This window comes from Phoenix dactylifera, unplaced genomic scaffold, assembly GCF_009389715.1.
Source record: "Phoenix dactylifera cultivar Barhee BC4 unplaced genomic scaffold, palm_55x_up_171113_PBpolish2nd_filt_p 000800F, whole genome shotgun sequence".
NCBI lineage: Eukaryota > Viridiplantae > Streptophyta > Magnoliopsida > Arecales > Arecaceae > Phoenix > Phoenix dactylifera.
In genome coordinates, this window is record NW_024068167.1 from 176,366 (window position 1) to 187,495 (window position 11,130).

General features: G+C 38.6%; 2 protein-coding genes across 5 annotated transcripts; one reads left to right on the top strand and one right to left on the bottom strand.

Annotated features, from left to right (window-relative positions):
• The first annotated feature begins 915 nt into the window (after positions 1-915).
• Positions 916-2,247, top strand: LOC120107221 (glutathione transferase GST 23-like). Its single transcript, XM_039120403.1, has 2 exons — positions 916-1,306; positions 1,723-2,247. The coding sequence occupies exons 1-2, from the start codon at positions 992-994 to the stop codon at positions 2,083-2,085; spliced, it is 678 nt and encodes a 225-aa protein (XP_038976331.1). The 5' UTR covers positions 916-991; the 3' UTR covers positions 2,086-2,247.
• A 2,432-nt stretch (positions 2,248-4,679) lies between these two features.
• Positions 4,680-8,052, bottom strand: LOC103721794 (G2/mitotic-specific cyclin S13-7-like). Of its 4 annotated transcripts, none has more exons than XM_039120407.1 (10): positions 7,694-8,052; positions 6,899-7,010; positions 6,774-6,809; positions 6,626-6,683; positions 6,316-6,528; positions 6,091-6,216; positions 5,750-5,998; positions 5,497-5,655; positions 5,230-5,408; positions 4,680-5,124 (listed from the first exon to the last, which is right to left on the bottom strand). In XM_039120407.1, the coding sequence occupies exons 1-10, from the start codon at positions 7,728-7,730 to the stop codon at positions 4,968-4,970; spliced, it is 1,326 nt and encodes a 441-aa protein (XP_038976335.1). In that variant the 5' UTR covers positions 7,731-8,052; the 3' UTR covers positions 4,680-4,967. The 4 variants fall into 4 exon arrangements, with proteins under 4 accessions (XP_038976335.1, XP_038976334.1, XP_038976332.1 ...); XM_039120406.1 differs by having other exon boundaries at positions 6,626-6,686; XM_039120404.1 differs by having other exon boundaries at positions 6,316-6,531; positions 7,694-8,051.
• Positions 8,053-11,130: the final 3,078 nt, after the last annotated feature.

Below are 11,130 nucleotides of genomic sequence, written 5' to 3' on the forward strand. Positions count from 1 at the left end.
AAGAGGTCAGAAGTGAGAGAAGAAGAAATCTCAGGTTACCATGGGTACAAAGAGCTGATTTGAATTAATTCAAATTATCTTAGAATAGGTGCAATGAAGTCATAATATGGTACTATATACATAGCAATATTTCAGCTATATGCATGTGTCAAAAATTCACACAATTAATATAAGAATTTGGAAATGTTATTTTAGCTATAATTATATCTTTTTTAATCATATTACTTCTACCATAAAATACCATGTAATTGCGTTTGGCATTTCCCCTTCCTCCCTCCATAACCCAAAAAAATTGAAAGAAAAGAAAAACACCAACCCCTTCTTTCTTGATAAAAAATGTTTGAAATTCTGACTAGAGAATACCTTCCAGGATTCTTAGCCACTCAGATTGCCAACTTGCTCTGTATAACTAGTATGCGTAGCACACCCTGGGAATAATTGATTCTAAAATGAAGTATCCCAATGTCACTTTCCCTTCTTCCCATAATCAAATATTTTATCAACAATTACTTAAATCCAATAACATAATATCGACAAAATTATCGAACACATAATGGAGATAGAATTAGCAAATTATTTTTATAATTCCATAAAGTTTTTCACAATTTTGTGAAGGATGCTAAATATCTTTAGGCTACGAAGTTTGTTGCCTTATCAACATGCCATGCCATGCAGTTTCTAATCTAGATGCACCATATTATCAAATAAAAATCTAATAAAATAAAACATTTAAAATTCATTATGTACTAGTTTGCCATTGATGACTTATCTTGCTTGGTCCCCAAGCAACAAACTAGCCCAACCCAACATTTGACTCTAAGAAGATAAGAACAAAATGTCACTTCTCCGGCTAGCATAAAATATTCAGCCATAATCCGAATGGTTGAATCTAGCACATAAATGCATATAATATTCTGCATGCCAAAACTCCATCCTTGATAAATTGGAAAGAGAGAGCAATGGTGGAGAAGTCCAAGAGAAGACCAAAGCCATGGAGGGAGCTCCTCTCAAGCTTCATGGCATGTGGGCGAGCTTTTATGTGCATCGCGTCCAACTGGTCCTCCATCTGAAGGGCGTGGAGTACGAGTACATAGAGGAGGATCTTAGCAACAAGAGCCGTGCCCTCTTGCTCCAGAACCCTGTACACAAGAAGGTCCCAGTCCTGCTCCATGGCGATCGTCCCATCGCCGAGTCCACCATCATCATCGAGTATATTGACGAATTCTGGAGGGAGAAGCCCATCCTGCCAACAGATCCTTATGAACGAGCTGTTGTGCGCTTCTGGTGCCATTTTGTTGATGACACAGTGAGTATTGTCTTGTTCTCTGTTAGTTTTATATATATATATATATATATATATATATCAAGAGAGAGATTTTGGCATTTGGCAGCCTAGGCAAACAAAAGGGCTTTTAATTTCTTTTTGTTTTGGGATACGTTTTACATTTTGGTGCTTAGGATTCATGAGCATAGGCCATCGGTGCGTGGTCGACCTAATAAGTCCGTGCTGCAGTATCCTCTACTTCATATAAACTATTTGCTGTATTCGCTTTGATATTATTTGTCACAATTGAAAGCCTCATCAAAAAGGTTAGGCGAAAAGTATCATTCGGGTTTTTTATGTAATCTATCTAATGCATAGTTAATATAGGACTAAATATATGTGTTCTCTTGTAAGCCTGAGAGAGGCACTGAAAAGAAATTGCTTTCTTTACTTTGCAGCTACGTCCATCATTTGGAGCAATCCTTCGTTCCTCAGCAGAAGGACAAGGGGCAGCAGTTGACAATTTTTGCCAAAACCTAGAGTTTCTTGAAGCTGAGCTTCGTGATGGCTTTTTTAAGGGAAGAAAATTTTTTGGTGGCGGAAGAATTGGCCTTCTGGACATTGTTATGGGTTGTGGCTTATACTGGAATTCGGCATCTGAAGATGTATTAGGGCTAAAGATCATAGATCAAGAGTCCTTCCCTTTTTTCACATCCTGGTTTGAAAGTTTCAATGAAGCCAAGGAGGTGAAGGAAGTCATCCCACCAACTGAGAAATTGGTTGAGTATGTAAAAGGCTTGCTTCAGAAAATGTTCAATTAGAAGACTATTAGATCTCTTGATCAAGTAATCAATTCTGGATGTTTTCCTACTTCATTTGAATTGCATATTGGAGATTCTAATTTATATAGCAAAAAAGAACTTGGATATATTTCTGTATGATTTACTACTTTAATGAAAATCATTTCCTCTCCTTTTATGCCCTTTTCCATATCTTATTAAAGTTTAATATGCACATATTGTTAAGACTTGTTTTGTTATTTTATATGTTTCTTACTAAACAAGTTTTAGTGCTTTATTTTTTATTTTTATCACATTAATTTATCTTGACCCCTTTTTTTATCCTATTAGGATTTTCACTGTTAGTCTCACATGCCCGAACCAACAGGTTCGGGTTGTATCTTTGAGGCAAAATAAGGATTCACCTTTTTTTGTGTGAGTCCACCATTGGATTGTGCTATAGTTGTTTCGAGATCTATGCAGGCAGAAAAAGCGCAAAGCGCCATCTAACGGTTGACATCGTAAAAGAAGATCCTGAACCAAATTCTTGATGTGATGGGGAGTGGATATTGGGATGTTATAGTTTGAGCCTTTATATTTATCTCAACTCTGCCTTTCGGAAGAGTATAAACAGAAAAGGGCTATCGAGTTTCTATTTCTTGAGATGACTGTTATGCACACCAACTGGATCAACTTCCATTGATGGAGGGGGTTTCTTCTCTAAGAAAGTATTCATAGACGAACCCTTTTCCTTGATTGTTCTACACTAGGTTTATTTAAGTGTAATTTTTGTAACAATCTTAGAGAAGATCAATTAGCTTGTAGTATCTGTAGTAACCATTACTCGTAGATTTCATCTGATGAGCCCGCCAAACTTGAAAAATTCTATGACCAAAAGTATGATTCAAGTATTGGCTTCATACCTTAAACCTTTTCCAAGTCATGTCTGAACCTGGAGGACCTGACCCTGACCAGGCTCTTAATATGGATTTCTATCTAGGAAAAGATTTGAAAGGAAAAACTATGATTGTGTAGGAAAAATCTGATCATGCTTATTAAAAAGTTGTAGATGTCTACTTTTGTTATACTTCACCTAGAGAGCTTTAGGAAGCTCTTGATAAGGTCTATAGTGTGGCAGGCACACGAAAAGACTGTTTTTTAATAAAAACTATCATGACTTCAAAATGATAAGTTGAAATGATTTGAAAGGAAAAAATTATGATTGTGTGAGAAAAATCTGAAAATCCTTCGCTCCTTCACAGAAACACAAAAATGGAGAATTCTCCAATCAAAATAAAATATTATGTGGATGAAATGGCAAGGGGGTTTCAAGCAAGCGGCTACTACTACTTCTTTCGAGCGCTGCATGGAGAATCCAAGTACATGGAAGAACTAATTGGAGACATTGGGTTTGAGGACGTTGTGCCATCCTTCTGTTGGGAGAAGTGAGATGGGTCCAATGAATATTTTTTTAAGCCAAATAAGAAAGCTTATATGCGGTTGTGCAAAGGTTTTTTCCCTTTTTTTCCTTCATTCCACCCCATCAGTGACCCACCCCTGATAATTTACTTCTAGCTCATCAATGGAGGATGTCATGCAGGGACAGCAATGATACTAACCAAGGTTATGTTAAATTCTTTCAATTAAAAGGCTGTCTATTTATTTTTCTAGTACAAGGAGTTTGTCATCGGGTTGCTTACATCCTGCATTTGCAATTGGAGCACAATCAGGTGCTTTCTCTCATCTCCTCCTTGTGCAAGTCTTTGAGGACCCAATTAGAAAGCTTTTCAGCTCTTTCTTTTCATTAAAGGACTGTCTCCCAAAATAAAATAAAACTTATTTAGAACCTCAAAACATTGAAGCTCAAGTTCATCTGTCAATCCAGTATGTGCATGCTGTTGATATCCATTTTCACATTCAACAGATTTTTCAGAGGATTAAATGCCGTATCTAGAAATTGTTACAATTTTTTTTTTTGAAATTACTCAGTTCACAAGACAAGTTCATTTAGAACCTCAAAATAAAACTTATTTAGAACCTCAAAACATTGAAGCTCAAGTTCATCTGTCAATCCAGTATGTGCATGCTGTTGATATCCATTTTCACATTCAACAGATTTTTCAGAGGATTAAATGCCGTATCTAGAAATTGTTACAATTTTTTTTTTTGAAATTACTCAGTTCACAAGACAAGTTCCCAAATCAAATTTTAATCCAGTTCATTAGAAAATAAAGAAGGCCATTAACTAGCAGTCCTTGAAATTACTCAGTTCACAAGACAAGTTCCCAAATCAAATTTTAATCCAGTTCATTAGAAAATAAAGAAGGCCATTAACTAGCAGTCCTTGATAAATTGGTTGTCTTAAAAGAAGCTACTGCATCAATGACTTGAACTTGAGTTCTGACAGTGACTGAAGTAAAAGCTTGTTAAAATTCCAAATATATCGCAAAATATTCTTCTCTTGAGCATCCCTTAAATAATGGACATAATTCTGATCTAGAAAACAAATTTTGAAACCAAATTAGAGCAGATTCTCTGCACTTATAAGGGACTCTTATAGGATTAATGTTTACTGTGTGCCAACAAATACGAGATGAAATAAGAGTGAGGTAATTTAATTCTAGCAACAGGTAGTCTAACAAATTAGTACTATAAAAAAACATAAGATATTACAAGATGTGGCAAAGCATCAGTTCACTCATAAGATTAGAGATATCAACACACTGTCATTAGTACTGAGAAAAGAGTGGGGACCCAAAAGCACAAAACAACAGATAATATCATCAATAAGATGATCTGCCTTCAGCCAATGCCCCTTTTCTCTTCATGTCCCTTCATAATCTTTGTGAAAAATTCAGAATGAAATAAAAATGAAAACAAGTCAAAAGTTAAATCCAACCCAACTCAGTTGTTGAACAAGCCAGTCATGTCAAAGCTGCCTTTAGCTCATCGAGCAGTTCAGTAGCAGGAGGATGCAAGGCAACAGCACCACATTGAGGGCTGGAGTACTTCCTAAACACCACTTTCAACTTACTCTCTGCTGCCAAGGAATGAAAGCTCACTAGATGCTGTGCACATTCCCTGCGTCCGAACATGCAAACTTGGTTCAGGGATCAAGCTTACCAATTCAAATAAAATGCAACAAGTTCTGTAGATTTCTTAAAAGTTAAGGTAGTGGATACTAACAATAACTGCGGCTCTGAGAAGCCTGTGTGATGCTCGAGTGTTTTGCTCCAGAAAGGAGTCTTCTTGAGTGTGCACCGTGCCGCATAGACAGCAGAAGCAGCAATCAAGGATGGGCAGTACATTATCATTGAGTAATGCATCAAACCCAACTCAGCAAAGAAGAAGGTCATGTGCTCCATCTGTAAGTATAACCAAAAGAATAAAGACTATTGAACTGAAATTGGCACTTCCAAAGACTACACAAGTCAAAGCATCTATTGCTCTCACCTCTTTATCCAACATGGCTGCTTTCAGAAAACGCACGAGGAACATGTAGGGCGTGGGAACAGTTAAGTTCCATTCAAGCTTGTTTAGAATTACTTTCTCCTTGCTCAATATCTGCTCTCTGCTATATGCACTGTCCGATATGCATATGAAGTCGCTGACCTGCTCTCAACCACAACCCAGTTTCCAATACTCAGTAACCATAATAATACTAAGGAAAAGATCATTTCTATCTGAAGAACATCATAATTAGTACCTCTGGAGCCCATATCTCCTCATACTTGCAGGCAATGAGCATTGCACTCACACCCACAAGCTGCAACTCCCTCCTCCGGACTGTTTCCATCGAAAGGTACCGATCAATTATGTAAAATGCGAGATAGAGGGTCTCAGGCATCAGCTCAAACTTATGGTGTACTTCAATCAACCAGTCAGCTAGAATAGCTCTTATATTTGCATTGATCTCAACCTGGGAGTCCATGTAGTCATTTGGTCGTCTAGAGTTCTGAATTAGCAAAAGGAACGAGCACTCGTCAGCTAAGATAGGTAAATTAAATGGATGTCAATGGATATTCAAATAGAGAAATTATATAATACCTCAGCAAGTTTGTAAAACTTGTAGATATCTTCAACATAATCCACAACAGCTAACTGATCGTTGGCATCCACAGCATCGATATCATGAACCAGATCTTTCGGTTTATCAATAATCCCAAGAGCAGCCTGAATTGACATTTGGATGCAAATTAGAAATTTAAGCATTCATCTATGTTAATCACAGGTGTGCTAGTCTAGTAGTTTGAAAAAGATTGCAACCGTTACCTTGCTTCGTGCGGTCAGTACTGAACTGAAAGTGTGGACTTTCTTCCTTGAAGAGGTCTTCCTAAAATTTTGCTGGTTAACATGCCTCAGTTCTTCATCTGTGTCAGGACTGATTTCGATAATTTCCTCAGGCTTGGGCTTAACACTAACTTTTGGCTTGACAGCCTTTGCACAGCCCTTTCCCACTGCTACATCAGCAGCTACAACCACTGTCTTCTGAAAATTACAAAGGTGGCAGTCCATAACTAGATATTATGATACAAAAATGGGTTCATTGAGGAGAAAATATGATAAAGATCACCATTTATACCTTATCAGCAGTGGCAATAGCAGCTAATTGTGCATTTGCCAGAATCTGAGCACCCGAACTTCTAGAAAGAAAAGAATGTATTAGATGCTTTAGACCAATTAAAGCAATGTTTTTGAAATAAATTAAAGACCCTAGAGCTTCAGCCAACCTAGCCACAGGGCGAGAGATCTGAGGCTGTAGTTTCCTGGAAACAAGGCAAAAGATTTAAATTAAAACAAAAAAGATCACAAAGTTTTTGTAACTTCTGAGTTATTGTAGCTGAAACATCCTTACCCCTCAACACCCCGGACCGTTACAAGATTACCAATGTCTCCTAGTGCTCGACGGTTCTTTCCGTCTCCTCCGGCTGCTGCTTTCTGTTTGGCAATGGGAATAGGAACATCACCTAATGACACAGGACAAAAAAAAATCAGTAGAATTAACTTAGAGGAGAAAACAAATAAAAATTCTAAAGAAGGGGAAAGAAAGAAACAATAAAACAAGGTCCAAAACATGGTAAATTCATTATTTGAACCTTGCTTGTATGGCATGTAAAAGAGCAAGAGCCCTAACATGGAAGTCAGGAGAATTGGGAAAGACTAACTCGGTAAAAGCTGCTGAAATCCTCAAACCTTCAGAAGAAAGAAAGGCACATGGAAAGATCTTACTATCAAATTTAACATGAGAAACCCCAAATCAGATTGGCAAGAAGAAAGAAAGGCCAAAGAACCCATAAAGAGGGTTGGAGGGAGAAAGAGAAAGAAAAGAAAAGCTCTTTCCACAAAGAACAAAAGAAAACCCTATAAACACCATCAAGATAGAAATGATTCAAGAGAGGGAGGGGGAGAGGGGAAGAGAAGGCAAAGAAAAGATCTTTCCAAAGAAACAAAAGAAAACCCTATAAACACCGTCAAGATAGATATGTTTCAAACTAAGAACAAAAAAAATAATAATAATTGTAATGATTCGCATGAGAAAAAGATCCAAAGAAAAAGGCTTTCTCTTACAAAACAATTCAAGAAACCCATCTAAGAGATTAAAAAACAAAAGGAAATGGATAAAGAAGGTGGGTTTCTAATTCTATCTCACCTCTCTGCTGCTGAGGAACTACGTGCGTCGATGCCATGGTTTGTTCCCCTCCTCCTCGTTCCTGGTTCTGCCGGAAGAGGCTTGACAGAACCAAAGAGAAGAACGAGTGGAGGCGCGCGGTCCGCGACTCCCCGTCGCTGCCCAGATTCGCCACCGTAGGCGAGATCCAAAGTCTCCAAAGCTGCAACAAAGAGAAGAAGAAGGGCAAGAGCCAAAAGAGAAAACCCTCGATATCCGCTCTCTTCTTCACTTCTTTCTCCTCTTTTCTTCTCTCTGTTTCTCGTCTCTGATTTCCTTCTGTGTTCTGTGGCTCTTCTAAAGGTTTTTAGGTTAAGCAAGAATAAGGGAAAGAGCAAGGGGTCCCCCTATTTTGGGCGAACTGATGCCTCCAACGGTCGAATTAATTTTAGATTTCAACGGTCCGATCTTGTGGAATTGGACGGCTCGGAGGGGGCCAGGGTCCTTTTCCGGATTGTTGCCGTTGGGGGCGAGCGTGGGGATTGAAAAAGAGGAATCATACCGAAGGCGGAGCGTGTTGGCGAAAAGTGTTACGTTCTGGTGGCCCTGCGGATCACGTAAGATAAGACACTCGCTACACAGGAATCAGATGGTGGTTTTTTTTTATTTTTTTATACAACAGTTACCCACTTTGTTAGTGCAACCAATAAAATAAAAAAAAAAAAAAAAGTATATGGACGAAAGGAGAAGAAACTGAGCCCTGATCTTTCCAAAAAAAACTCTTGCGAATGATGTGCAGTATAAAAGCGATCCAGCTTACTGCACTGTTAGAGGTGGACATTGGGCCGAGCCGCCCATGGCCCGGCACGGCCCGCTTGCTACAGTACCGGGCCGTGCTAGGCACGGCTCATAAAAAGGGGCCGGGCTGGGTTAGCCGGCACGGCCCATAAGGGTCTGGGCTGGCACGATTCGTGGGCCAAGCACGGCACGGGAGGGGTATTTATAGGACTCCATTTTTTTCCAAAATACCCCTCAAATTAGCCGTTTTATGGCTGTTGAGAGGGGCAAAATGGGTAAAAAGCCACAAATAGCCGTTATGGGCCAAAAAAAATAGCCGTTATAGGCCACCCATAACGTCTATTTTTTTTGGGACAGACGGGCCGTGTCTCGTGCCTGGCACGGCCCGTGCCGGGCCCGGCATAGCCCGCCACCCCACGGGCCTAGGGCCGTGTCGGGCTTAGCCTTTAGATTAAGCGGGCCGTGTCAGGCACGGCCCGTTTAGTAACAGGCCGGGCCAGGCACGACCCGTTTAGTCTGTGGCCCGGTGGGCCTAGCCGGGCCCGGCACGGCCCGATGCCCATCTCTATACACTGTTTGCCTTCCGATAGACCTGAGAGGCTCAAAAGGAGCCACACTGTCCTGCTAGCCCATGTACATCCCAAAAAGCGGACAGGTGTGCTACCCTCGGTTTCACTTAATCACTGTAGCCGAGTCTCCTTCCAGATAAATGCTATCAGCTTCGAGAACTTCATAGGAGGAAACTTCATGTTTTCATGGGCAATGGCTTATAATTTGCGAAGATTCAGTGTGGGATCTTCAACTTCAATGGGATTGAATTCATTGGATGATATGTGGAAGAAGAAAGAAAATGTGAATTTATTAAATTATTGCAGTTTTAGGTGTTAACCCATATTCATAAAAGTGTAATAATTTTATGTAACTGCAAAATAAGTAGCCTTGACTACATAGAGAAAGTAGTGGTGCTCTTCATTGAACAAGTGATACTCATGGATGTCCACATGAGGCATGGAGATGCGCCAAAGATGGCCTCGTTTAATAAGTTTATATCTCCATTCCCACCTCAAAGCAAGAAATTGTGGGTAACATGGACATTTGGACTTAAATGCGAGCATATGGGTCAGTTGCATTCTTCTTTCTTGAATTTCTTATTTCCAAAAAAAAATGATTATAAAGAATTATTGGGTTGGATGGAAAGAGCTTGCTCATTCTCTCTCTCTCTCATATGTTTTCCAACTAATGATTTCTCAAAATGGTGATTAAGGATGTAATCCGGTAATACTTGGTAGTTTGTTTGGATCATGTCTACTTACGCAACTTGTTTTGTATTGCAATTAAAATCTTTTCAAATAATTTTTTTTCTCCAGGTGATGTTAATGGCATTCATGTTGGATCCGGAAGTAATATGCAAGATAATTCTCTCGTGTGCAGGTAGCAAAATCTAAGTGCGAAGGTCTTACCCACCATTATTGGAGATAATGTTGCAGTAGATAACTAACCTTTGCCTATTTCCGTTAATTGCCTTATACCAAGTGATGCAACCAATCTTTTCTAAGCCACTCGTATTTTCATTCTTTTTCTCATGTATTTCTTCTTCCGGTTGATATTTGCCACCTTTTCTACAATAAATTGATTTTGCAAGCTCTCGAGCCTATAAATCTTAAAATTTAACTTTGATGCATTCATATGTATGAAGATAAAATTATACATGATATAAATTTATTGGATTTAAAATTTTTATATTCATAATTTTCTGGTGTTTGTTAGAACCAAATTGCAAAACTACGTATTTTTTTAACTTAATAAATTGCTAACTAAATTGCAAAACTATGTTTTTTTTAACTTAATAAATTGCTCATAGGATTCTATTTTATGTTTTGGATCTTAAGTGACAGGTTACAATGCTGTCTTAAATCGATGTTTTGTTGAGAACGAAGCTATCAAAAAGATGGACAGCTACCAACAATGATGTCCCGCATATAGCATGTATATTTGATAGATATTTATTTTTTGATGACGATCATCGAGTATTATACAATATTTTGTGGTGTAAACTATGCATAATAAAAGAAATCATATTTCTTCGACAAATTTGTTACTTTCATTCAAAAAAATTAGGACTCCTCTTGTAAATGCTAGTACTTTTGAAAAACCATGATATTGGAATTGCTATTTTGAAAACCATATCATCCAGCATTTGTGATTAGCTAGAGTCCTCTTATATATTACACCAGTGATGTATACGGAACAAGGCTTTTGCTTCGGTTCTTCAAGCGGTTGATTTACCCACCAGCAAGCGGTTGTACTCAGTCATGTGCGTGGCTAATGCGGTAAGTATTTCGAATTTCAAGACCGTTTTTGAATTGAAAACGATGACCAGTGTGGTAAATATTTTCATGGTGTGGTAAATAGTTAGCAACTGAAAGTTAACTATCTTTAAATTGAGTTCAGATCAGGGCAAGGTTTATTCATTAAATGCCGTATTTTGAACTGCTCGGAATTGCCTCTCCAGATATAATTTGAGTTAATTAGCATTAGAATCAGGCATGTGCTCTGCACGTAAGCGAAGAAAGGAGGGACCAATGGGTAGAAGAACAACCAGGGAAGGGTAAAGTATTGGAAGTGGATTTGAACACTCAAGGTGGGGTTAAACACCGAGAGTTCGCATTATAATAGTAGAG

Coding starts and splice junctions, on each gene's coding strand:
- LOC120107221 (XM_039120403.1), top strand. CDS start 992: ATGGAGGGAGCTCCTCTCAAGCTTCATGGCATGTGGGCGAGCTTTTAT. Junction 1,307..1,722: donor GCCATTTTGTTGATGACACA/GTGAGTATTGTC, acceptor TTTACTTTGCAG/CTACGTCCATCATTTGGAGC.
- LOC103721794 (XM_008812131.4), bottom strand. CDS start 7,730: ATGGCATCGACGCACGTAGTTCCTCAGCAGCAGAGAG. Junction 7,011..7,693: donor AGTTCCTCAGCAGCAGAGAG/GTGAGATAGAAT, acceptor CTGTGTCATTAG/GTGATGTTCCTATTCCCATT. Junction 5,125..5,229: donor TTCTCAGAGCCGCAGTTATT/GTTAGTATCCAC, acceptor GTTCGGACGCAG/GGAATGTGCACAGCATCTAG.